This window comes from Vicugna pacos, chromosome 18, assembly GCF_048564905.1.
Source record: "Vicugna pacos chromosome 18, VicPac4, whole genome shotgun sequence".
NCBI lineage: Eukaryota > Metazoa > Chordata > Mammalia > Artiodactyla > Camelidae > Vicugna > Vicugna pacos.
Window position 1 is genome coordinate 29,908,599 of NC_133004.1, and position 25,686 is coordinate 29,934,284.

Consider the following 25,686-nt stretch of genomic DNA (forward strand, 5'->3'; position numbering starts at 1 on the left):
TATATATAAATCTATGATATATATGTATCTATATCACAGGCTTTTGAAACAAAAAAATTCATTGTTCTTTCAAAGACCAATACTGCAAGTTCAAAAGTAAATGGGTTCCTACTGGGTTCTTCTCCAATCCATTGGTTTGGGGGTGTCTGATGAACCTGTGGGGTCAGAAAGATATCAAAGATGCCATGGCGGGGGGAAGAATTCAGGGGTGTGTGCAAAGCAATAAATGAAAATTCTGGAAGTCAACTAAGAGGATTATGAAGGAAAACTGCCAGAGACCATGAGCAGTTCGTCTATCAGCAGAAGAAATCAGCTCATAATTTCAAAAAACAAATAAAAATTGGGCCATAATTAGGCCCAATTAACTCATCCTTCTAACACATTCTCTGTAGTGGACATCTGTTGTTTTGGCTGCCTTTCTGGTAATTACAACCCAGTTTCCCTTCGGAGGAACAATACGATTGCCATAGAATTGTTTGGGGGTGACCCCATTGTTAGCTCCAGGAGTGGGTCCCCATTGACTTTAACCAATCAGCTAATCTTATCCCCCAAGCCACAGTTCAGACAGAGGCACCGAACCCATCAGAGCCAGTGAGACTTGAAGGTGTGTGTCTGGGGGAGAAGCAGCTTTCACTCTTTCTGAGTATGTCACAGCCGTCTCGCCACCACCTGAGGGTGAAGCTGACCTAATGAGGAAAGCAGTTGGGATGGTCACACTGTTCGAGGCTGAATGTAGATTACTCCCTGAACTTCTCAGTACTGTGAGTCTGTCCTGACCTCCCCACACAGGATGGATATCATTTACACAGCCCAGTGAGAACTACAGTGCCACCTCTTTCTCCAGGAAATCCGGGACTCAGCTAAAGTAGAACTGCCTGGTGTCACAGAAGCCAGGATTTGCACCTGGTTCTCTCTGCCTGCTTCTATAATCCTCACAGCAAACTGAAACTCAGAGAGGTTAAGTAACATGTCCACAGTCACACAGGAGTAGGTAAGAGCTGGAGCTGGACTTTCCACTTAGAATTATTAGTCTCCAAAACTCGTGTCCTCTGCTCTGCTTTTACCCTATGAGCTGGTTTTTGAGTCAGAGCAGACAAGAAGATGAACACATGGTTTTAGGAGTAAGTTTCCAGATCCCATGAGGCTTGTGCACGCCAAATAAATTTCACATGCTTATATAACTTATTCTTAAATTCCGCTCTAATATGATACAGAAAGAGGGGCAGGAAAGAGAAATGTCATGATAACCTCACTATGCACAGACAGATACCCAGCTGGGTTTGTATCCTGCTTAGAGGATCCATTGGATGCCACCAGCTTGTCGGCAAATCTCGCCTCTCCCTCTTTTTGTGTATGTCACCGAACTGAATTTCCCAGCCTCCCTTGCAGTTAGATGTGACCAAGTGATGCAGTTCCTGCCAGTGGAATTCAAGTGGAAGTAATGTGTGCCTAGGCCCTAAGCAGTGGGCGTGGCTCCTCTGTATTCTTTCCATTTCCCACCGGCTGGAACCCTTGACCATGCAGATGAAGCTAATGCCTTAGCATATAAGGCAAAGCAACATGATGGAAGGAACCTTGGTCCCTGAAAGACCGAGCAGATTAGAACCACTCTAGCAATGGTGAGTGCTCACCTCAGAACAGTTACATGAGAGAGAATAAATTGCTTTGGTCTTTAAGCCGAGTGTTGTTGGGTATTTTTGTTATAGCAGCTTAGCATCTGTACCCTGACTAAGACAAGGGTCTAGTCATCTGGCAGGTGAGCTCAGGGAGAGTAAGTAAACTCAGCTTTTTACCTCTGGTTGAAAACTACAGAGTTGCATGCATCTTTGTTAGACTTTCAGCATGAATGATTGCTGCGGTGTGGAAATAAAGCGAGCACTGGGTCAGGGACGAGGGCGGGCTGCAGGGTCCTTCAAGCATGGAACAGACAGCAGAGGAAGAGGACCACACGGCTTAGAAGTGTTTCTTAAAATCCTGATGCTGTGAGCAGAGCCTTGGGGAGAACAGGTGGACCTCAGAAACATCTGTTACATGAAGGCCAAATATGAGACGCCTCTTCTGCCCGGGGGGAGCTTCTGAAAATATCACTTTGATGGGGTTTCTTAAAAAAGAAATCAAACAGGCCAGCAATTCACTGATGGCCAAGGACTAGAACTTCTTTTCTCTCTCTCCTACTTCTCAGTTCAGAAATACCTTTGGATAAATTGATTTCCCAGTATAAACAGTACACTCAACAGATAAACAACAAATTTATACTGCATATAGCACAGGGAACTATATTCAATATCTTATAGTAACCTATAATGAAAAAGAATATGAAAACAAATATATGTATGTATATGTATGACTGAGCTATTATACTGTGCACCAGAAATAGACACAAAATTGTAAACTGACTATATTTCAATTAAAAAAAAATAGTATGTTCACAACCCCTTTGAGCAGATAGGTGTTACCCATTGTGGGTAAGTGTACAGGGAATTGACTACCTCGTACTTAACTGCTCAAAATGTTGGAGAAGCAGCGTGCAAGGCGCCGTGGCTAGGAGCTAGGACTCCAACACTAGCTGTAACACTTCCCAGCTCTGTGACCTGGGCAACCGCTGCTGACTCAGCTTCAACATCTGTAAAATGGGGATGATCATAATAGTACCCACCGTGCAGCATTATCACAAGGATGTTCTTATAAGTGTGCCCGGCACATAGTAAGCACTACGTAAATATTTGTTGAATAAATGTTGATCCCACCTTTAAGGAAGTACTTTGATAATGTCCATCAGAAGCCTTGACTCAGCAATTCCACACCTACAAATTTTTCCTAAGGAGATCATCATGGGTGTGTGCAAAGCTTTATCTTCAAAAAAAGCTTGTTGCAGTCATAAGTGACCATCAATAGGGTGCTGGCTAAATAAACAGGAGTTCAGGACAGTCATATTTTATGCAAGGGATTGTATGGCTGAAGGTCTCGCAGAATGCAAAAACTCACATTGTGCAAGATTACATTTCCTATCAAAAGTAAATGCAAGGCAGGATTCACATTTTTTCAAATTTTGCCCATAAAGCAAAATTTAATTAGTATTTTATATCCTACTATTTCAAACTGTGTAATTCCAATTTGCATTAACTGTAACCTACTGTATATTTATTATGAAGCCACACAAAAATTTATGTTATAGAAGAAGAAGCAGTGGCTGAGGAAGACAGCCATGAGACATCAAATTTTAGAAGTGTGACCCCATTTTCATCAGTTAGACGTTTTTCAATGCTGGGGAAATATACGTCAAAATGCAAAGTGTGCTGGCAGGATTACTGGTAATTTTGGGGCCCTTCTTCTTATTTACCTACATTTTCTAAGTGTTCTACAGGGAGCATGAATTATGTTTGTAATAAGAAAAAATAAATGGAAATTTTAAGGACTAAATGTATCATTGATACTAACCTAATTTTGAAAATTGTTATGGAAATATCTATGTGGACAAATAGCTTCATAAAAGAAGATAGTTTCAAGCTGTTAAGTGATGTCTACAGCTTTGGGGAACTGGAGATTTATTTTCCCCTAATATATATTTGGTCCCAGAGACAGGTCTGGACAGGAAAGAGCAGAGTTGACCAGAGCTCAAACTGAGGTTCCATTGGCCTAATCCAGAACCATTTAAATCAAATCGCGTTTCAGAATGCAGCAAAGAACACTTTAGAAGCCAGATTATGCTGGATCACTAGCTCCATAGGCCTGTGTGTGCTTCTTTTTAAGATTCGGCCGTATCTTTAAATGAAAAAAGTATGCTGTGTTGGTGGCTCAAAAAAGAACAAGGGAACACCAAAGAGCACCCTTCTCTGAGCTTTTTTCCTGACCAGAGTTGGCATGTTTCATGCAAAGCTGAAAGGAGAAGAAAGTTGAAACTCTCCACTCATTTCCTCCTTTCCAAGGAAAGGTAGTGGGGACATGGGATGGTCTCCAAAGGACCCCAGGGAAGCAAAGCCCAGAGCAGGCTGTGGTCTCCTGAACTTTCTGCCCTGTGGTCAGTAACCAGTGGATGTTAATCTCATTAGAGACCTTACAGGTGTTACCGCTCCCTACACCAGCCATTCTGAACCCTCTCGAAGTTGTCAATCATTTTTCGTTTTGAACAAACACTCTGTGCTGAGTGAACACATTCACACGGACTGTCTGGTTTACCCATAACAGAAAGCCTACAGACTTCCAGCTGTAAGACGAATGAGGTCTGAGGAGCGAATGTGAAGCCTGGTGACCGTACTTGATAATGCTGTGTTGTATAATTTGAAATTTGCAAAGAGAGTAGAACTTAGAAAACTTAGAACTTAAATGTTCTCACCAAAAAAAAAAAAGAAAGATTAATACATTAAGTGATGGAGGAATTAATTAGCTAGATAAAGGAATCCTTGCCCAATGTGTGTGTGTGTGTGTATGTCAAGTCACAATGATGTATACTTCAATATGTTACCATTTTATTTGTCATTAAAGTTCAATAAAGATGAAATAAAAGTAATTTTTAAGAAATGTAAGCCTACCAGGCAAACATGATTATTTTTCTAACCTTACAGAGTTGAGAGAGTTGCTGAAGATCGGCCACTGTCCCTGATGAGCCAAATTGAGAGTCAGAGACCGGGTCTTAGAGCATAGGAGAAAAGAGACAGCTTTATTACTTTGTCAGGCAAAGGGGACTCAGAGCAGGCTGGCGCCTTCAGTACTGTGAACCCACCTTGGAAGTGGAGCAGGGTGATTACAGAGCCAGAGCTCAAACAACACAACATCGATAACCATCAACAGTTATTTTCTCATCGTAAAACTTAGAGTGGCGTCATGGTGCCTCCAGGAGACCAATTCTATAGAGGCTAGCGGTTGTCGCTTTTTCAATCTTTTTATCTCATAAAAGCGCATGACGTGGTCTTCTTGGTAATTCAAGCTATTTTGTAAGGTTACAATTCTATGACTTTCTCCCTGGAGAACAACTCAGGAAGCAAGTGTGATTATTGCTTTTGATTACTGGAATAAAGCAGAAACGATGAAATGAATAGCTTTATTTTAACAATGGGCCTGGAGCTGTGAGTAGCAACTGGTCAGTCAGGTTAGTTGGCCGTTTTAAGGGCAAGCATAAGAATAAGCAATCTGTTCACCTAAATGTGGCCATTTTATTAATTCTCCTTCACGGGAGCCAGTGGGTATGCGTGGCTACTGAGTACCGGAAGTACTAGTCTGAACTGAGATGTGATTTTAAGCATAAAATACACCCTGATTTTTGCAAAGATTTAGCATGATAAAAGAATGCAGTGACTTTTTACACTGATAACACACTGAAGCAATCATAACTTGGTTTAAATAAAGCAAAATTAAAGTTAATTTCATTCGTGTCCTTTTTAAGGTGGCTGCTGTGACCAAGAGTCCTAGCTGGTACTGCTCACTGCACAACAGGCCAATAAATCAAGGGACGAGTTGCTGGGGCAAGGACTAGTGACTTTATTCAGAAAGCCAGCGGACCAAGAAGATGAGGGAACTAGTGTTCCAAAGAACCATCTTGCCTGAGTTAGAACTCAGGCTTCTTCTATGCTAAAGGGGGGGGGAGTTAAGCCAAACATTTCCTGGTTCCGGTCAGCCTCCGGAAGGGATGTGTTAATTTCTTCCTTCCTGCTGTCATTCACAGGTGGGCCTGGTCAGGATGTTTCCCCAGAGCTGAAGAAAGGCGTTTAGCTTAACACTCATTACCCGGGAGGCAGGGTGCCCAGAGATGGGCCATCATGTATCATTGAAGCTTACAGGCAACATGTAGTTAACTTGTAGCAAAAGCAATAGAATATGAAAGTTAAAGTAAAAGAACCAGATCCAGTATGGAGCCAGGTTTGCTCCACCCTATTACACTACCAGAACGTGTAAAATCGTGTGTGGTGGCTCACATTATATTTCTATCAGCTAGCACTGCTCTGGAGGGAGAGGGCATCCCGGAAGGGCAGGCCTGGGCTGGCCACAGAATCTTAAAACCCATCCCAAGACAGGAAGCAGAATAAAGTGAAAGCAGACGAGATGGGGATGTGCAGAGGCAGATGTGATATATTCCATCTCTTGTTCTTCTGACTTCCTTCCGCACCCCAAACCCCCAGGCAACGTAACATGACTCACTCACCCATTGCCTTAGGGAGAAAGTTGTCATTGTAACATCAGAGAACAACGGAAGCAAATTCTCAGTGTTTAAGATCCAAAGCCGAAGAAAAAGCCACGCTCCAGACTAGATAAAGCCACCACCGGTTTTTGTCTACTTACAGCATCTGGGAGGGAGAGTTGGACCACCTGCATCCAAATCCCAGCTCTGTCACTTCCCAGCTCTGTGACCTCCAACCGATGACTCCCATCTGTGTCAGCTCCTTCTTCTGCAAAAGGGGGCCCATAAGAGTACCCAGCTCACAAGGCTGCTGTGGGGGTTAATGTATACCAGAAGTTGGAATAAGGACGGATGCCTAGAAAATACGGCTGAAATGCTTGCTGTTACCTGTGAGTGAGTCCTGCACAGCATCAGGGCTGAAAGGCCACGGAACAGGTCCAGTAAAGATAGCAGGAGCTGCCACGCTGCTGAAACGATGTCCATGTGAGCCCCGGTCATCGCTGCAGGTCCATCTGATCAACCCCATGATGTCAACCTGCCCGCTTGTTAATACTCCAGACTCCCTCAAATTAGCGGAAGCCCTCAGGCCTTAAAACAAGCAAGTGTGGCTGGGTTACTATGACTGCATTCGCATTCAGGATCCAAGGCTGTGCATGACTCGTCTGAGGGTGGTTGGCTGCGCAGCCTTCGATTTTAGGAGGCTTAGCAGGCGGCTTAGACCGGGAAGCCTGTCTATTCAGAGAAGAGCCGAGACTGGACCCAGGCTGCCCACTGCCCTCTCTCCAGGGCAGATTCTGAGATGCTCCCGGATCTTGGCACCTGATGAGACCGTCCAGTCCTGGTGCTTCTCTGCCCTTAACTGAAGAGGCCACAGTGAGTTCTGCTTCTAAGTGGGACAGGGTCAAGTACGCAGCAGACGTCCAGGGACGGTGGAGCCAGGAGGGGACGGGACCGAGGAGATCTGAACTCATAGCCCCCAGGTTGTCTCCTCCTGAACTTGAAGCTCTCAAAAGTCGGCACTGTACACCCCTTGTAACCCCAGAATTTATCAGGATACAAGCACAATGAGTGTTTGGGAATGAATGAGTGAATGAATGAATGTGAATGAATTAGTGAGTGGCTTAGTCTTTAGGAGAGATTCCAACTCAAGTGCTCTCAGTGGGAAGGAAGAAAAGGGGGATATGTCTACTTTAAAGGACGTTCGGTGGGAAGAGTCAAGCAAACAGCCACCAGCAAATACTTCTTTTCCTTTTTTTTTTTTTTAGTGCTTATAAGAGTTTATTATTCGTAGTACCATCACCACTTTGTTGTTGCTTTTAATTTATTGAATGCCACTCTGTCACCAGATGCCAGCACACAAGGATAGACCCACCTCTGCCTTGAGGGAGCATTTGTTTCTGCGAATCATTTGGAGAAAAATCTGAGTTTGCAGAGACGCCAGCAGCTCACCTGGAAGAAATGAGAATTGATTGGAAGTTTGTCCTATCTTAAAAGGTCTGTCCATATTCAGAACCTGTATGGGTATGACCCCCCAAAAAGCCACAGACAGAAAGAAGGAGGGCGAGATCAAGGGCGCTGTCTGGTCCAACACGCCTGAAAGATTTGGAAAGTGCTCAGAGCTTTTCATGGTTCATAGCTCCAGGCCTGAAATAAATCAGCTGGTTCTGAACGGCAGTCAGGCCTGGGCCCAAGCTAATCTCAGTCTTTCATGCCCCTATGCCATGTGTAAAATGAACCTAACAATACCCACCCAGTAGAGTAGGCATGAATGTAAAATTCTTTTAAAATTTCCCCACACATAGTTAACACAGAAATTATTACTTCCAGCTTTCTCTCTCGTCTCTTTTACACCCTAATGATTTCTCAAAAGTTACTCAACGTTATTTGCCCTCATTGGGAGTCTTCATCCTCTTGGCCTAGTGATAAAATCCGAGGACTGTTTGGGAGGGACAGAGGCACACCTTGGAAGGGAAGCGGCAAGTGTTCACTTTTTACGGGACCAATTGCTTTTGGTCTCTGGATTAAGGAGCTTTGAATTTTGGGGTTAGCCTGACCTCTAGTGGTCAAACTGAGAACTGAGCGGAAAGCTGATAGGCGGGGCTCAAATGTCCAAATGTGGGCGGGGCCCCAGGAAAGGCTAGATTTCACTGAGAGTCTACTAAATGCTGAATTGTGTTGAATCCCCGGAGAAGTTACTCCCTGCGGTGACGTCCACACAGTTTATAAGTGGAAATGGAGGGGAGTTTAACCCAATCCCATCTGAGACCCTCTTGTTTATCCAGGAGGCACAGTGCGCGGCTGAAGAGAGCCATCGTCTTGCATTCAGAGACATAATCCCGCTTATAAACACCTTCTCTGACATCACTGGGACCACACGAACAACCAGTTTTTCACACCCAGAACCTGCAGTTCTAAAGGGTTTGCTCCAAAGTTATACGCACATGTACCCGTCCGTGCTGGGCACTACACTAGGCACTCACGGATACGTGGAAGGCAAAAGAAACAGGATGCCTGCCCTCGGAAACTGGAGGCTACTGCGTAGGTGCCACAGCGGAGGTCCCTCACTCTCCATTCAAATGCTGTTTTCCCTAGAACTTTAGAATCGCCGCCTCGGAAAGCCAGCTCATCTCAGGGCACCAGGCTTCCCACCTGGACTAGAAACTCAGCAAAAGGCAGATGCCACGGTTTTATTTCCTATTACTCCATCCACGGAGCCTCGGGTGGGTTCTTGCCTGCAGTCAGCCCGGGGCTCAGGCTGCCCTCCAGTTACCTGGGTTGGAGGGACTTCGGTGTCATGAACACCACCACTACTGGGATGAGCTACTGCTTGTTAAGTGTGGATCCCACCCCAGCCCCCCACCCCCAGCAGAGCGCTGAGCATTTTACTTGCCTCTCTGGGTTCGTTCGCCCAGCACCCCAGGGAGACAGGTTCTACAATATCATCATTTTACAGAAGAGGAAACTGAGGCTTAAAGAGGTTAAGTAACTCATCCAAGAGACAGCAGAGCTGGGACGTAAGCCCAGTTCTGTCTGATTCCAAACACCACACTTTTCACCACACCCCTCTGTCGCCTCCTCCCTGACTTCTGAGCACTGCAGCTTGACCCATAAAGCTCGGGCACCCCAGGACCTTCTCCTCATTGGGCTCAGAATTGGGCTCCCAAGACAAGGATTTCAGTGCAAATTATTTGTTTGGGAAGCCATCCCAGGAGGCACTGAGAGAGGACTGGGGAAGGGTCCTAGTCTGCTGGGGCTTCCAGAACGAAGTGCCACACACTGGGGGGGCTTAAACGACAGAAGTACACTTTCTCACAGCTGGGGAGGCTGGAAGTCCAAGATCAAGGTGCCAGCAAGATTGGATTCCTCTGAGGCTTCTCTCCTTTGCTTGCAGACGGCCACTGTCTTGCTTCCTCTTTACATGGCTGTCCTCTGTGTGCAGCCCAGATGTCTCTCTGTGTGCCCTAACTCCTCTTCTTAGAAGCTCATCAGTCAGATTGGATTAGGGCCCATCCTAAGGGCCTCATTTTAACTTAATCACATCTTTAAAGGCCTTGTCTCCAAATAAATGCAGTCACATTCTGATGTCCTGGGGTTAGGGATGGGGCAGGGTCACAGTTCAACCCATAAGTAGGTACAGGAAGTAAGACAGGAGAAGGAAAGAAGCCAGTGAGGGGAGCTTTCCTGAGCCGATTGCTGCTGTGGGTCACTGGAGACAATGGGAGACAGTGCAAAACACTCTGAGTTATTCCATCCATTGTTGCTGGTGGCTGCTCCCGGGCACCGGCCCCCCGGGACCCCTAGTCCAGCAGGAAGTGCTCAGGCTGAGCTGCAGCTGCTTGCAGGAGGACGCAGTCAGCATGGAATGGAATCGAGAGTGCCAAAGGCACGTGGGTGGGCACTAGATGTCTGCTGCGTCAATCCCCCATCCACTCCTAAATCCACCGGATTCTTCTGTTACAGTCCCTGGCTCCAACCCAACTCCGGGTGATTTCAACAGCTGATCTCACAATGATCTTTCTACCAACTGCATATGTTAACACGCAGCAGAGTTAAGTCAGAGCACGTCCATCAGAGCTTGCCTGGTTTCCCTTTTTGCTACTCTTCCCATCCCCATGGCAGGAACAGTTTCATTCTTCACACCTTCTGGTTCAACCTTGTAAGAGTCAGGACTCTTTCATTGCAAATGGCAGAAGCTCAGTTCAAATTGGCTTAAAAATAAAGGACGGGGAGGTTGGTTGAAAGGTTCGTGTAACTGAACGTGCCAGCCCTGCTGGATCAGGCGGTCAGAAAAAAGCCCTGGGAATGTGTCTTTCTGAACCTCTTGGCTCAGTTTGCTTGTGTTGGTTTCTCTTAAAGTAGGATTCCTCTGTGTGGTGGCACAGGTGACCATGAACAACTCCAGGTCCATCCACATCCCACCAGGAGCTTTATCCATTAGGATGCCTTTGGCTACTAGTAACAGAAAACCTGGCTTAACAATAAGGAGAGCAAGGGGCAGGTTATGGCTCAACTGGTAGAGTGTATGCTAAGCATACACAAGGTCCTGGGTTCAATCCCTAGCACCTCTTCTAAAAATAAATAAGCAAAGATAATTACCTCCTCCAAAAAAAATATAAATTAAAAAAATAATAATAAGGGTCCAGAGGTAGGCTGGACTTTCAGTATTTTATTTAGCTATTCAGTATGAATACAGCCAAGTCCACCAGGCAATGGCTCCAAAGAAGTGAATGGCATAAAATATGGACCTGCGTTGGACCATGATGTAAGAAATACAATTTTATGGTATTTAGGGGTCACTTAGATTTAGGGGTCATTTGTTACAGCAACTCATGTCATTTACTTTAACCAATACATCAGTCTAATCCTAGCTCCAATTCTCACTTAGCGATTCAGTGACTACAGCCAGGCCCACCAGGTAGTGGCTCCAAATAGGTGAAGGGCACAAAATATGAGCTCTGGCTGCTTGTTCCTGCCCTCGTCTCCAATCTCTTTCCCGCACAGAATCCACCCCAAGTGACCCTTTATAATGCAAACAGAACTCCATCCCTCCCCTGATCAAAAACCTTCAGTGGCTGCCTCTTGCTCTTTGGGAACCTTCACCGGCAGAGATGAATGCAGCCTCTGTACTGAGTGCACCAGGTGAGTTCTTTTCCGTTCCCATCAGGAAGGAGGACCCAGCGCAGCTCCATTTGCTTGTCCAAATCCGTGGTCTTGTCCAGAGCTGTCCCAACTCTCTTGCTGTTTGTCACAGTGTAGTCTCAAGGGATCTTGCTCTTCTTGACCTGTGGGATGTCCCACAGAACATCGCTCTCATTACCACACAGGACATAGGATTGCTACTATAAGAGAATAGAGAAGAGGATTCTGGAACTCAGAGGATTTCCTGGGGTGCCCCTTGGTGCTCCCATGCCCAATTTTAACTGTGAAGACCCAGTTACAGAAACCCCAGCCTCCTTCTTGCATGGAAACCTGGGGCTCAGAGTCCTTAGGGATGAAAACTGAGTCCAAACCACACAAGCAAAATTGGCTGCCCAAATAAGCACATGGAAAGATGCTCAGCATCATCAGTCATTGGGGAAATGCAACGCAAATCCGCAATGAAATAGCACTTCCCACCCACCAGGATGTCCACGATCAAAAAGAAGAACAAGTGTTGGTGAGGATGTGAAAAAATTGGAACCCTCATGCATCGCTGGTGGGAATGAAACACAGTACAGCTGCTCCGGGAACGGCTTGGCAGTTTCTCAAAAAGTTAAGCTTGGAGTTACCATATGACCAAGCAATTCCACTCCTAGGTATAGACCCAAGAGAAATAAAAACATATGTCCACACAAAAACTTGTACACTCTGTACAGGAATTATAGTACAATAAAGATGTTAAAAAAATAAAGACTTAAACCTTAAAAAAAAACCAAACTTGTACACAAGTATTCATAGCAGCTTTGTTCATCACAACCAAAAGCAGAAACAGCCCAAATGTCCCTCTTGAATGGGTAAAGAAGATAGAATACTCATACAGTAGACTATTATTCTGCCATAAAAGGAACGAAGTACTGATATATGCTATGAGGTGGATGAACCTTGAAAATATTGTGCTAAGTGTAAGAGACTAGATGCAAAAGACTCCACATTTGTATGAATGGGCAAGTCCACAGGGACAGAAAGTAGGTGGGTGCCTGGCAAGGGCTGGATGGTGGGGTGGGTAAAGGGATTGGGCAGTGGCTGCTGATGGGTATGCAGTGATGAAAATGATCTGAAATTAGAGAGTGGTGGTAATTGCACGACATTGAGTGCATACGAAAAGCCACCACACTGTCCATTTGACAAGAGTGAATGTTATGGTTTGTGACTTCTATTCCTATCTTTCTTTTGAAAGGTATGAGAGAAAAAAAAATTGCTGGCCGGAAGTTGAGGAGACTTAGAATGGTGACTGAGGATGCATGACGGCCTCAGGATCGACTGAGCAGAGATGTCGCGTATCCCACGGACACTCCTTCTGGCAATCTTTTTTTAAGGAAAGTGTCACAATGGGCCGCCACCTGAAAGGGTTGGTGACAGTACAGGGGGAAGAACATAAGGAGAAGCAAGAGGGAATCCAACCACATAGCTTTCACTACAGCTTCTGTCTGCAGCAGCTGCAACTCTGCCCGAGGACTCTCTCTGGCCACCTGCAAGGAAGCCCACTTGGTCCCCGGGCAAGGAAGGCTGGGAATGCCCTTACCAAATGCTGATGAGAGCTGATGGATTACCCAGCCATTGCATTGGTTATACATTATACTAAAAAGACATTCTGATAGGGTGTGTACAAAGGTACAGTGTGTAGGATGCTAACAGCAGCAGTGTTGACAACAACAAAAAAAGGAAAACAACCAAATGTCCACATTAAGGATGTAATAAATATGCAGGAAAAAAAGGAATTGATCTATCAGCACCCCGTCTCTCTCTCTTGGTTGATCTGGGATCACTCTAATATGTGATCTATGCTGTCTCCCAGAGTTCCCCAGTGAGGTTTGGTCCCCGGATGCCCACAGCAGTAAACTGCTCCATAAAACAGGTTGACTGGCTTCTTCCCCTTCCCTGTCTCATGACTCTAATCCCCTACTGAGGCTCCTTGGGATCCACTGTCACATAGCTACTGCACTTGCATGCTTGTGGGAGGGTATGATTCTCAGGGAAGTCCACTGGCCGCACTCCCTTCCAGGCAGGATCTCCCCAGTAGCCATCAGTAAATTCAAGTTTACATTTTTTTCTTTGAGCAAACTAAACTGCCATTTTCAAGCAAAAGGGACAATTATTTGAGATTTCCAGAATTCCCTTGGCCACCCCCCCCTCCGGCCAGCACATTTCCAACAGTTTCCAATATTCCCTAGACTATTTTGTCGTATAAGAAGCCAGCAGTGTCTTGAAAGAATCTTGGTGTCCCACTGGAGTGGAATTTCCCCCAAGCTTTCCTTTCAGGGGAACATTGCAAGATGTCTCTGGCATGCAGGCGAGTGTTTCTAGATAGAAGCACTGCACCTTCACCAGGACAATATACATGATATAAAGGCAGTATTTTAAGTGGAGGAGCAAATTAAGCCATTGCATGCCACCCCAGAAGCCTCGATTTGTGATGGTCCCACGCAGTTCATCTGGGACGTAGGGCTCAGGGGACCTGAAAGCAGACATAGAAGGAGGCTGTTTGAGGCTACGCGGGTCCTGGAAGACAGAGAGGCCCACTTTTTTTTTTAGTGGAGTGAGTAGGAAGGAGGTTCCTGAACAGCATCTCTGTAAGGAAGGAAAGCACTTACTAAACCAACTTTAGTGGGGAAGGTCTAGCTCACAGGTAGAGTGTGTACTTAGCATGCATGAGGTCCTGGGTTCAATCCCTGGTACCTCCATTTTAGAATGAATGAATGAACGAATGAATACATAAATAAATACCTAATTACCTCTCCCCTCAACAAAAAAGGTAAAAAAAAATTTTTTAAACCACTTCAATTTCCTGGGTAGTGTTGTGGCAATGAGAGTAAAGGGTTAATTAGCTTCAAGCCTGGGCTGGGGCAGGCATACCTGGGAATGACCTCAGGTTAAGTTCTCACAGCGCAGTTTCCTTGAAAAACAAAGAGTTCTGGTGAATGTGGAGTATTGTGAGCTGCTTCTGCTGAGTGGGAAGGCGCCTGTATTGGAGGCTCCCTGAATCAGCACACGAGCCTCAAGCCCACGTGATTAATATGGCATAAAAATACTGGTGACAAATCGAGGCTGAGGCTTCTATGTCTAAAGGGGATTTATGCACATGTTGGCTCTTGTCAGGACAATTGCACACAGTTGGTGGCTGTCACAATGAGGGGGAAGGATGCTACTGGCATCTGGGGAGGCTGTTAAACATCTGTCAATGCCCAGTTCAGCCCCCCACCCCAAATAAGACATGCAGTTGACTAGCACATTCTATTTTTCCAAAGAAATTTTTCAGGGAAAAATACATGTGAAGTACTTTCAACATATTTCTATAGAAAGTTTTAAAGTGACTTTATAAAGACAAATTTGCTTTTATAGATAGATAGATAGATAGATAGATAGATAGATAGATAGATAGATAGATAATAGTTAGATAGAGTAACTTTTATAATTGAAGCCCCCCACCACAGATTATTCAGCCCAAAATGTCAAGAGTGCTGAGGTTGAGAAATTATTGAAGTCCGTGGTGACCGCTCTCAGTTTCTAAGACAGACTGCATTCTGTCTGTGGGACGTGTGGGTCTCTCTCCATGAACTCGCTTTCACTTAAAAAAATGTCTGTGGTGCCTCTTGAGTCTGACCCAGCCCAAACTTGTAACCAAAGCTCTGATACCACATGCTGACCTTGACCTTGGTCCACAAGAGAGTACTCATGCTGCAGGGATCAGACTGTTATTTCTTTATGCCCTGGCCACACTGAGGATTATTACTCTCTCAGGATGCTGGCAGGAGAGAGGTGAGGGACCCGGGGCGGGGTGTGGGGGGGGGGGTCCTTGCCATTCAGTGGGAGCAGTTTTGCAGAAGTCCACTAGGGGACAGCTATCAGCAGCATCACCTTGTGAAGGCTGCTTAAAATTAAATCAAAATCAGACAAGAAAAGGCTTGCCTTCTATCCCCAGGCTCTCCTAAACAGAGGTGAACGAGCCGGGAGTAAGAGAGACACATGGGATAAAATTCCAGCTCTTCCATTTACCCATATTTGCCCCCCAAATAAGACATGCAGATGACTAGCATATTCTATTTTTGCAAAGAAATTTTTCAGGGAAAAATATATGTAAGTACTCTCAACATATTTCTATGGAAAGTTTTAAAGTGGCTTTATAAAGACAAATTTACTTTTATAGATAGATAGATAGATAGATAGATAGATAGATAGATAGATAGATAGTAGTGGTTTTATAATTGAACGTACATGTGGAACAAAATTCAGAGGGTACAAAAGAATACACAACAGAAAGTAGGTCTCCATCATACTGTTACTTTCATGCCATATCATTAAATTGGCAAAAAAACAAAAGTGTTGTAATTCTATGCGTTGGTATGAATGTCAATATGTCGGTATCGTCCCCTCAACTTCCAGAAGCCGTGTTTGTGTACACTGTCCTCTGACTCTTCAGGCCAGCAAAATCAGGTATTTTGGCCAAGTTACAGCCACCTGCCCTCAGCACAGATTTTCCCTGCCTTGAAAACAGGGCATCCACTCGGCCCTGTCTCTTTCTTCCACGTGACAACACTCCTTGAGCACCTGCTTGGTTTTGGTCATTCCCCAGTGCCCTCAGGTAGTTAATTTTTTTCTACATTTTGTCTGGAGTGTATAGCTGTTAACGGTGCAGGATTGATCTGGGTTGTTACTTGGGTGACTGGGAGAAGGACGTGGCCTCACTCTTTTGAACTGCCACGCTTTGCCTCCAGGGCAACCCTGCAAGAAAGGTATTATTGTTATTGCCTCCTCTCTGCAGAACAACGGGTCCTGTGTATCCATTGGACCCCAGGTCATTGGAGCATTTTGGGATCGAATGTGGGTTTGTGGGGGAGGGTTGTCTTTTCATTTTGATAAATTAAATACTTTCAGTCTGACCTTGGAAAGGTCACTTAACTTCGGTTCTCATTTGTAAATCTGAATAATGCTGATGCTTTCCTTACAGCGTGGACCTGGAGGTCAATGAAATTGCACAGCGATGGCCAATATTCACACGGCGCTTACGCTGTGTGGGTACCACTCCCTGGTGCTCTATTTCTTGCAATAGCCTGTGAGTGTGGTACACTGTTGACAGCTTCATTGGGCGGCAAGGAAACCACGACATAGTGAGTCTTCCTGACTTGCCTGGTGCCCCTCGTGTTGTACGTGGCAGAGCTGGGATTTGAACCGACGCTCTGTGGTGCCTGCATCTGTGCAGTTAACCACGTGCCACCTGGAACACGGTCCTTCATCCTAGCTGTGCAGCAGAATCACCTGCACATCCCACGAAGCCCTGCTGAATCTGCTCTCCGGGCTCTGCCTTGGCACAGAGTTGGTGCTCAAATATGGGCACCCCTTGCCCTCCCTGTTTCCCTTTTCCTGCCTCAGCGGGGAGGATTTCTTCTACCAGCCCCTTCCTCTACCAAGTCTCGGACCTAGATAATTAGGGTTACCTTTGACTCATTCCTGCCAGATCTACGCCACCAGCCTGCACAACAGGTGGAACAGGCTCCAGGAGCTGCGGGAAGGAATAGCTGTCCTTTGGCTCATCCTTCCCCACCTGTCTGATGCCTGACCCTGGTCATGTGACCACCGGGAAGGTTGTTATGAGCCATGGTGTATGTGCTGTCTTTAAATAAACCACACCTGACAACTGCATGCGATCCTGGGCCCCTTCAAGTTCCTGGTACCAGTCATACTCAGATTGCCCTGAGCACTAACATCAGAGGATTCTGACTTCTTACAGCCCTCTAGGACGTTCCTCTCTAAATCGAAATTTATTTAAATGGCTTTTATGGCCCTACAGGATTGGACCCCGGCTTCTGCCTCTGGTCTAAGCCCTGTCACTCCCCATTGTTATCCATCCTTCAGCTCTCCCAGACTTTGGACTGTCCCCTGATCATACCTCAGGGTTCTTGCACGTGCCGCTCATCCCACCCAGAAACTTCTTCCCCTAGAACCTCACACAGCTCACTCGAATGTCACCTGCTCACAGAGGCTTTTCTTGACCATCCAGTGTTAAGTCACCCTCACCCCTTGACCCCCTGTCACTCTCTATCTTGCTAACTCGGTTTAGTTTTCTTCAGAGCACCTGTCACATTCTACGATTATCTACCTTCTCTTTGCTTGTCTAGTCACTCATTGTAGCTCTCCCCCTAGCGCTAGGACGGAAACTCCAGGATAGCAGAATCCTCACCCACCGTGTTCACTGCGGTATCCCGTGTGCCTGGGACAGTGCCAGGAGCAAGCTGTCACTCAATAAGCATCTGGGAGATGAATGATGCCTTTGCCATGGGCAGCAAAGAAGACAAGGTAGACCCCCGACACACAGGTGACAGACAGACACCAACAGGATCCCCCGACAGGAAGAGTAAGCTCACCTACGGGGTTTGAATCTGGGCTCCATCACTACTAGCTGTGACCTTGGACTCACCTCTGGGTGTGTGACCTTGGGCTTCTCTCTCTGAGCCTCTGTTTTCCTGTGTCAAGCAGGGAAAAGAGTCAGACCTACCACACAGGTCACAGTCAGGATAAATGAGATAGTGCACTTCCAGGCCCATCCAACCAGCAATCCTGGATGCCGAGTGGGGGAGTCAGGGAGGGGCCGGCACAAGGCCTGAGAGATGGATGGCCTGTGGACCTCAAGGCACCCCCGCTGGCACTTCCTCCAAGGGTAGCTTCAAGGCCACTGCCCTGCTTTAACTTACCAAGCTGGTACCTGCTGGAGAAGCCAGACAGAACCACTTATCAGGAGTCATTTGGGGGCTCCACAAATAATTATCCAGCACCTACCAGGTGCCTGAGGCAGATGAGGTCCGTGCCCTCCGAGAACTTAATCTAGAAGCAGAGACCAGATAAAACATAGGCCCAAAGATAACAGAGGAGAAGTGGGAGGCGGAGGGAGGAAGGTGGGAGGCAGTCTGTTGGCAGTGGATCAACTCTGCTCCCAGTACCCGAAAGGGAGGGTGCCCCTCCCTGTGGGCCACTCAGTTGGACGCCTCTGTGGTCAAATAAAGTCAACAGTTAAAGAGACCAAGCTCCCCAGCCAGGCACGCCCCATTTTAAATTATGGATCCTGTGTGACCTCAGGCACATGACTTCACCTCTCTGAATCCCATTGCCTCGTTTATTGGGACCTAGTCACAGGGTTCTTGGGAGGATTTAAGGAGATTTGCATTAAACGTATCTGGCATGGTGCGTAGGAAACGGGCGGGTGGGAAACACAGCAATAGTTGTTGTGTCGTTATTATGTGTATCCAAACTGCAAGCACTTCAGAGAAACATCTCTAGCATTTGTCACTTGCATTTATTTCCCAAATACCACTTATAATGTGCTTCTGCGCCAGGCATTGCCAGGAAATTGTCTTAACAAACTTTTTTTTTCCCTCTGTCTTGGTTTTCTTTTTTTTTTTCTTTCTTTAAACACATGACAAATTTACCCTCCTAACCATTTTTAAGTGTATAGTTGAGTAGTGTTAAGTATATTTGTTGTGCAACAGATCTCTGGAATTTTTTGTCTAGCGACACTGAAACTTCCCATTTCCCCCTCTGCCAAGCCCGACTTTCTGTTTCGAGGAAAGTACTATTTTAACTCTGTCACAAATCAAGAAACCAAGACCAGCTACATACTTTGTGGGACTCAGTGCAAAAGGAAAATGAAACTTACAAGGAATGTCAAGACGGCAACAGCAGAGCATTAAACCAAGCACGGGGCGCTTCTGAGTGCAGTCACACAGGGCCCATGAAACAGGGCCTGGGGGACGCCAGGGGCCAGAGAGGTTAAGGTACTTTCCTATAGCCACACAGCAAGTTTTGAAGCCTCTAAAATCACACAATTTCTCTTACTTACTGTAAACTCCCTGCAGGCAGGGGCTTTGATCTGTTCACTGCAGACCACCCAGCACCCAGCACTGCGCCTGGCAAATACGGGCATTGATTACAAAGTTCATATCTGGAGGAATGAATGAATAGGCCACTTTCACCCAAAAAAGAGAGAGAGAGAGAGCGAGAGAGAAAGAGAGAGAGAGAGGCTCTGCCTCGGCTCTGGCAATAACATTCCATCCCTACTCTTCTTTTGTGTTTACTAGAGCCCTGGCATTTTTAGAAGCAAGCGTGGCGTGTGTCTGTCTCTACATAAAGTCCCCTGGCACTTTTATGAGGCCCCACCTCTTCAGAACATTCCTGCTTTTGAGTCCCACTTTTATAGGGTGAAGTGAGAAGACGCGGGATAATGTGACGTCACTGATGGCATGTTTTGGCTCCAGGTCCCCAGGTCACTGAGAGTCTGATGGCCAAGTCCCCTCTCTGACCTGAACACAAGAAAATGAGAACTGAATGAAATATAAAATATAAGCAAAACATGAGTTTTATTTCCAGTTATGGAGTTAAATGAGGCAAGAGTTTGGGCAGCCAACCTAATTTTCGTTTCATTTCATTTTTCTGTCTGGAACTTTCTTTGCCGGTAGTGGGATATATAACCAATATAATATGAGAAAGATAGTATATTTTTGGTTTGTCTTTTTTTTTTACATGTAACACAAAATGTATCATCTTAACCATTTAGAAAATTTTTATTTATTTATTACTGTATTATTTAACTATTTTATTTTGGCGTGGAGGGAGCAGGTAATTAAGTCTGTTTATTTTTAGAGGAGGTACTGGGGATTGAACCCAGGACTTCATGAGGAAGCTCATACATAAACCTGAAGGAAACATAAACAAATAAATATCTAAGTGGGGTGCTGAACGGCCAGGAACTACATTTTAAAGTCTACAAGTAAAGTCAAAAGACGTAAAGGAAAAAAGCCTGATGGATTTTTATTATATAAAAATGGAGAAAATTTTGTAGGCTGCAATATTAAATAAATATAAAGGTAATATAAAGGCAATCAACCATCTGGAGACGGTACCTTGATGGCATGGGGACATATATATCCACTTTTGATGAATTTGGCCTGACAGTGTGGAGGCCACACTCAATCTGGTGACATCACTGCTACTGGGGCACTTGGGATTGGATTATAAGTGTCTATAACAGCCTCCGTGGGGCACAAGCTTCATTCTAACTTCCAGAGCCTGGGTAGTAGCACAAGTTCTGTGCAGTGGACAAGCCGGGCTTCCTGAGTCTCCCAATTCTGAAATCTTAGCGAAGGGAAATAAGGTAGGGGATCTACTAGATGCATGTGTTTGATGGAGGCGTGAGGGTACAGTGGGTTTGAGAATAACAAAGGTATAAAATCCCAAGATGTGGGAGCCCTAGAATTGCCACATCAGAGGAGCTTGGAAAAGGATGCCTCATTCGTTGTAGGTAGAGTACAAATAGTTTCCTAGGGCTTACAAAAATATTGAAAGGGGTAGGTGGCGATATGCCAGTGGCAGGGAACGAAGTCCCATAGAACCAAAAGAAATTTACAAAATTGATATCAGTAAAGGAATTTAATGAAACGGGCCAAGCGTCGCATTTCATCAATTAGTTAAGCAACTCAGTTATCTGATCATAAGTATATTTAATGTGGGTTGTGGGTACATTTTGACCTGTTTGGTGTGATATGAAGTGATATCTCCGTAAATGAGAGCTCAGGGTGAACGAAGCTTTGTAAAGGGCTCTCGGCTGAGAAGACCATTGGACCAAATCATAGCACTGACTACAGATACTCTTTCGAAGGACACTTACTCCTCTCCTGGCAGTGTTTTGATCCACTCCGCTCTAAGGATGTGGCCTCCTTTGAATCCCACCTGATTAAATTAAACTGGGGATGGAGGAATTACCCAAAGGCCAGGACACCTAGGTGATTCTTCATTTTCTGGTCCAGTTTTTCTTTCATTCATGTGATTTTCCTCCCTTCCTTCACGCAGAGGTTTTTCAAGAAAAGCAGCTGTTCTAAAGTGGACCCGAGAGCAAGAACATTTTAGTGAGTTCCCAAAGAAGATAAAGGTGAGAGAAATTTGTTACATGTGAAAATCACTGACCATGATGTGGTTGAATTAAATTGTATTTGTGTGTCTCTGGGACTGCCCTTTATTTGCCAAAATCTTACCACTGCGGTATTTCTATAGATCACATAAACATGTATTTAGTTATGCAACACGTATTTATTGAGAACCTGCTATGTCCAGAGATACAGCATAAACAAAAGAGATTTAAAAAATTCCTTTTCCCAGCTAGGGGAGAGACAGAGAATTTAGAAGTAAACATAAACCCTGTCAAGTAATGATGAGTGTTGGGAAAAAAATTAAAAAGAGTAAAAGATGGAGAATGATGGTGGTCCTCTTTAGGTAAGGTGGCCTCAGGAGACTTTTCTGATAAGATGACTGATTTAAACTGAGTTCAGAAAAAATCTGGACTGTGTGTTTAGGAAGTCCCTGGCAAACTTTGCTATGTCTTAGCTATGTGATCTTCTCAGCAACTAACTTCTCTCAGCCCATCCTGTAAGTTCAGAGAGGATGTGGAAAATGCATTTGTAAATAATAGCGATTATTGCAGTTTATGAATGCAATTTTATTATATTATGAATTTTAGAGATGTAATGATAACTTCCCCATGCACCAAGGAAAAAATGGTCCGCTGCACCGAGGGGATTCTTGGCACACTTCCTGGCATTTATAATTAGCGACAGAATTTTGGACCCTTCCAATAAGCAGACATTCTCCTGATTCTGGGAATTCAGAAAGTGCATGATTGCTAGCTTCAGTTCCCTCACCTATAAATTGGAGATAATGGTAGTGCTGACCACCTCGGGTTTTTTGTTGATGTTGTTAAACTGACATTTACTGAGTCACATTGAACCCTGTGCCAGGCATGGTCCTAAACAATGGAAATGTATTCATTCATTTAATCCATAATAACCCAGTAAACCAAGTGCTATGTTTAACAGCGTTTTATAACCAAGGAAACTGAGGCACAGAGGAGTAAAATCTAGTGTCCCACAGCTAGGGTTCCAACCCAGACAACTGGGCTCCAGAAACTGGAAATGTTATAAAGCGCTTAGCCCTGTGCCTAGCACATAGAAAGAACTCAATCAATTTGTACAGTGGTGGCTGTTATCAGTTCTATCCTGGGGCTGCTCCTGAATTTCTCCTTAGTATGAGTTTTAGGTAGTCAGTCTGCTGCGAGGGGAAGCTAGGGAGCGTTTGCATAGCAACCATAACGTTAACTTAAACTGGGTAGCTTGGGGGAGCTGATGAGGCTTGATGGGGGTGGTGGGGAAGGGGGAGTAGCCGGCCGCCCCTCCGCGGTGGAAACCAGCATAGCAGCAGCTGAAATCTGAACTCCCCTCCGGAACCCCTGTGAGCCGGTCCTCTTCGCAGCCTCCCCCCTCCCGCCCTTTGAGCCAGATGGTTTCTTCCGTTCTCCCGGCTGGTTCAGGTTCCGCGCTCGGGAGTCACAAAGCGCGGGGTCACGTGGGCGGGCCGGTGCGCTTTGTGACGCCGCGGGCCCCGCCCCTCGGCCCGCCTATCGGCGCACGCCAGCCCCGCCCCACGCGCGCCGCCCGTGCAATCCCTGCTTAAGAGACCCCGGAGTGGGGCGCTTGCCCGAAGCCAGGCCGCGTCCGCCATAGTGCCTGGCTTGGAGGTGTCGCCGGCGCCTGGTGAGGGCCCGAGAGCGGCAGGGGGGCGAGACAAAAAGGGAGCCGGCGGAGCCCTCGCCGTTGCCCGGCGGTTTCCGGGCCTAATCTCGCGGTACCGGGCCGGAAGGCGACGGGAGCGAAAGGCGAGAGAAGCGCGGAGCACTCGGCGAGAGGAAGCGTCAGGGAGCCTCGGCGGCGTCGCCAGGGTCCGCCGAAGCCCCCCCGGCCGCGGGCTGGGGCCCGGGGTGGTGAGGAAGCGCTGCGAGGCCTAGCCGAGGCCTAGTACCGGCTTTGTGTCTGAGGCGGCGTTGGCGGCGGCGGCGGCGGGGGGGAGGCGGAGCCGGAGCCGGGGGCGGCCTGCGGGAAGGCCTCTCCTCCGCCGACCGCGCGTTTCGGCCTAGGCCGCGGGGCCGCTCGGGGCCTCCGGGGAGCAGGCGCCAGGGGTCTGTGTGTGGTGGGGGCCTGGGCCTGGGCCTGGGGAAGCCGACGCCGGTCGTCCGGAAGCCGGGAGGAGGCGAGAGGCCGCTCGTGGACTCCGGGCCTAGGCCCTCTCCCCTCAACCTTCTCCCGGGGCCTGGGTCACCCCCATCCACGGAGAGAGAGACCATCCGGGAGGTGCGGCCGCGCTATGGACCCCTGACCCCGCGGGGTCATTCGGACTCTAACGTGTGGACTGACCGCTACTGACTGCACCGCCTGCCCCCGTCGCCTGCCGGCCCTTATTATGAGCGAGGGGGACCCAGCCGGGTGACATTGTGCCCGTTGGCGGATTCTCGCTTGCCCCCTTCCCGGTCCTCGTCCGCCTCCTCCCACATGAAGCGATTCTGAATATCCGGGGGGGTTCTGGATTATTGTTTTTACGAACCCCTGCTTGTGGTTGGGGGGTTATTTAATCTGAGGCCTTAGGGTCCTGTCTCTGAGTGTTTTGTGTGTGTACATATTTTGCTCTTAAGTTTATAAATACACATATATTGAGAGTGTCCACGTCTCCTCGCTGAACCTTAGGAATCCTTTGGCACCATGTCCTGTGTGCATTATAAGTTTTCCTCTAAACTCAACTATGATACCGTCACCTTTGATGGGCTCCACATCTCCCTCTGCGACTTAAAGAAGCAGATTATGGGGAGAGAGAAGCTGAAGGCTGCCGACTGCGACCTGCAGATCACCAACGCGCAGACGAAAGAAGGTAAGAGCCGTCTGGGCTCCACATCCTTGCTGGTTGAAGATAGATGCTGGTGGTGAGGTGCCTGGCAGGAGACTAACCGCCATCACGTCTCTTGTGGGACTGCCCGTTCTAACACTTTTCGTACGACTTTCATTGATAGCCAAGTGTTGCAGCTGTCGACCTTCGAGTTTTAACTGACTTACTTGATTTCTGCGTACTTGGATCATCCGGAACAGGCTAATCCCCAATCTTGGAACTTTGATTATTCCTCCCCAATGCTTTTTAAATGAACATTTTGGTGGCATAGGGTCGCGGTGTCGTCCAGGTTCTTTGGGTGCTTGCCCTGGAGCATCTTCTAACCTTTTTTTCATCAGGAGAAGAGGAGAGCATAAGCAAGGCTTCTTTCTTATTTGTTAAAGCAGCGCTAGAGAGACTTCTCTAACTGTCTATCCTAACAGCGTTTGGGGGTTTAATGACAAATTTTATGTGTTTTTCTCCTTCCTTTCATTAGTTAGCCCCTAATTTTAATTTTGGAGTTGCCTGGTTTGTGGAGAGAGATGAGATCCTCACTTTCTTGTTTTTGAGGATTTAATCCAGCCAGTCTTTAAATGTTGAAATTGGCTTTTGAAATTTGGTATGTTCTGATGTGATCACTTGTGTGTGTAAATTCCAGAATTAGTAATACAGTAATTAAGTAGTTGAACTCTTCATCACATTACTTTTAAAGTTTAGCAATTTCATAAATATCAGAAGTACAGATTTTTCTTTTTTAACATAGTAATTGCTAGACTTTACATGATTATGTTGATACCAGGATACTGGAAAATAGTAGGCTGCTACCATATGAGTATAAATAAGCCACTTTTTAAGTTTGCTTTTTTTCTTATTTATTTTTTTTTTAAGTTTCCCCTCTTTTTTGAAGCATTTTATATAATAAGAATTTAATAAAGATATGAGAACTTGACAAAATGGCCTTTACAGTTCTGACTTTGAACTTGTTTTGGTTTCTTTTTCTCGGTACTGTAATGCTGATGTGTAATTTTTAGTAGGTCAGTCTTTTGAGTTTTATTGATGGGATGAGAAGAAAAGTGAAGTTCTAATTAGCGTATTTTATTGATCACTGAATTTGGCTTAAGGTGTGACTTGGGTTCTTTTAGTTGAAATTGAAGGGGGGTCCCCCACTTCTGGTGTATAGTTTTGTAGGTAGAATAAATCTTGTTATGTACAAGAGCTGTTTTCTATTTACATCCAGACATAAGTGTAGTTCTATTATGTTAAGAAACAGCACTACCCGTGCCTATCACGATTCAGAAATAATAAGGAAGAACTTTATTTGCTCACATAACACGTGAAAGAATATTCTTTACTTACCCCCTTTTTTCAATGTATCATAACAAAGGGACACTTCATGTAAGGCTTTGGTAATTGTAATTTTGTGTAGCATCCCTCTACTTGAGAGGAAATATTGTTGGTGATCGTGAACATTTGAGAGAAACAGCTTTTTAAAATATTCAAGAAAATACCTTAAAGGAAATATTCTTTCCTTGAGGAACATTATAGTCACACTTAACAGAAGAGAAGGTAGGCCATCTTGATATGTTATTGTTAATTAAGGAATGAGAGGAAGGAAAATATAAGTGAAATTGGAGAATATTATAGCAGTT

The 25,686-nt window shown here is 45.9% G+C and overlaps 1 protein-coding gene and 1 long non-coding RNA gene across 3 annotated transcripts in view; one reads left to right on the plus strand and one right to left on the minus strand.

Moving 5' to 3' along the window:
• Nucleotides 1-5,569: 5,569 nt before the first annotated feature.
• Nucleotides 5,570-6,613, minus strand: LOC140686946 (uncharacterized). The gene is made up of 3 exons (XR_012060950.1): nt 6,500-6,613; nt 6,274-6,380; nt 5,570-5,688 (listed from the first exon to the last, which is right to left on the minus strand). It is a non-coding gene; the product is annotated as an uncharacterized lncRNA (long non-coding RNA).
• Nucleotides 6,614-22,770: 16,157 nt separating this feature from the next.
• Nucleotides 22,771-25,686, plus strand: part of RBBP6 (RB binding protein 6, ubiquitin ligase) — a 31,188-nt gene continuing 28,272 nt past the window's right edge. Inside the window, exons 1-2 of one of the 2 annotated variants that reach the window (XM_072942796.1) lie at nt 22,781-22,878; nt 23,863-24,043. In XM_072942796.1, the coding sequence (XP_072798897.1) occupies nt 23,878-24,043 (166 nt within the window). In that variant the 5' untranslated portion in view covers nt 22,781-22,878; nt 23,863-23,877. Of the gene's footprint in view, nt 24,044-25,686 lie in introns of both variants that reach the window. The other variant, XM_072942797.1, reaches the window with a different exon arrangement.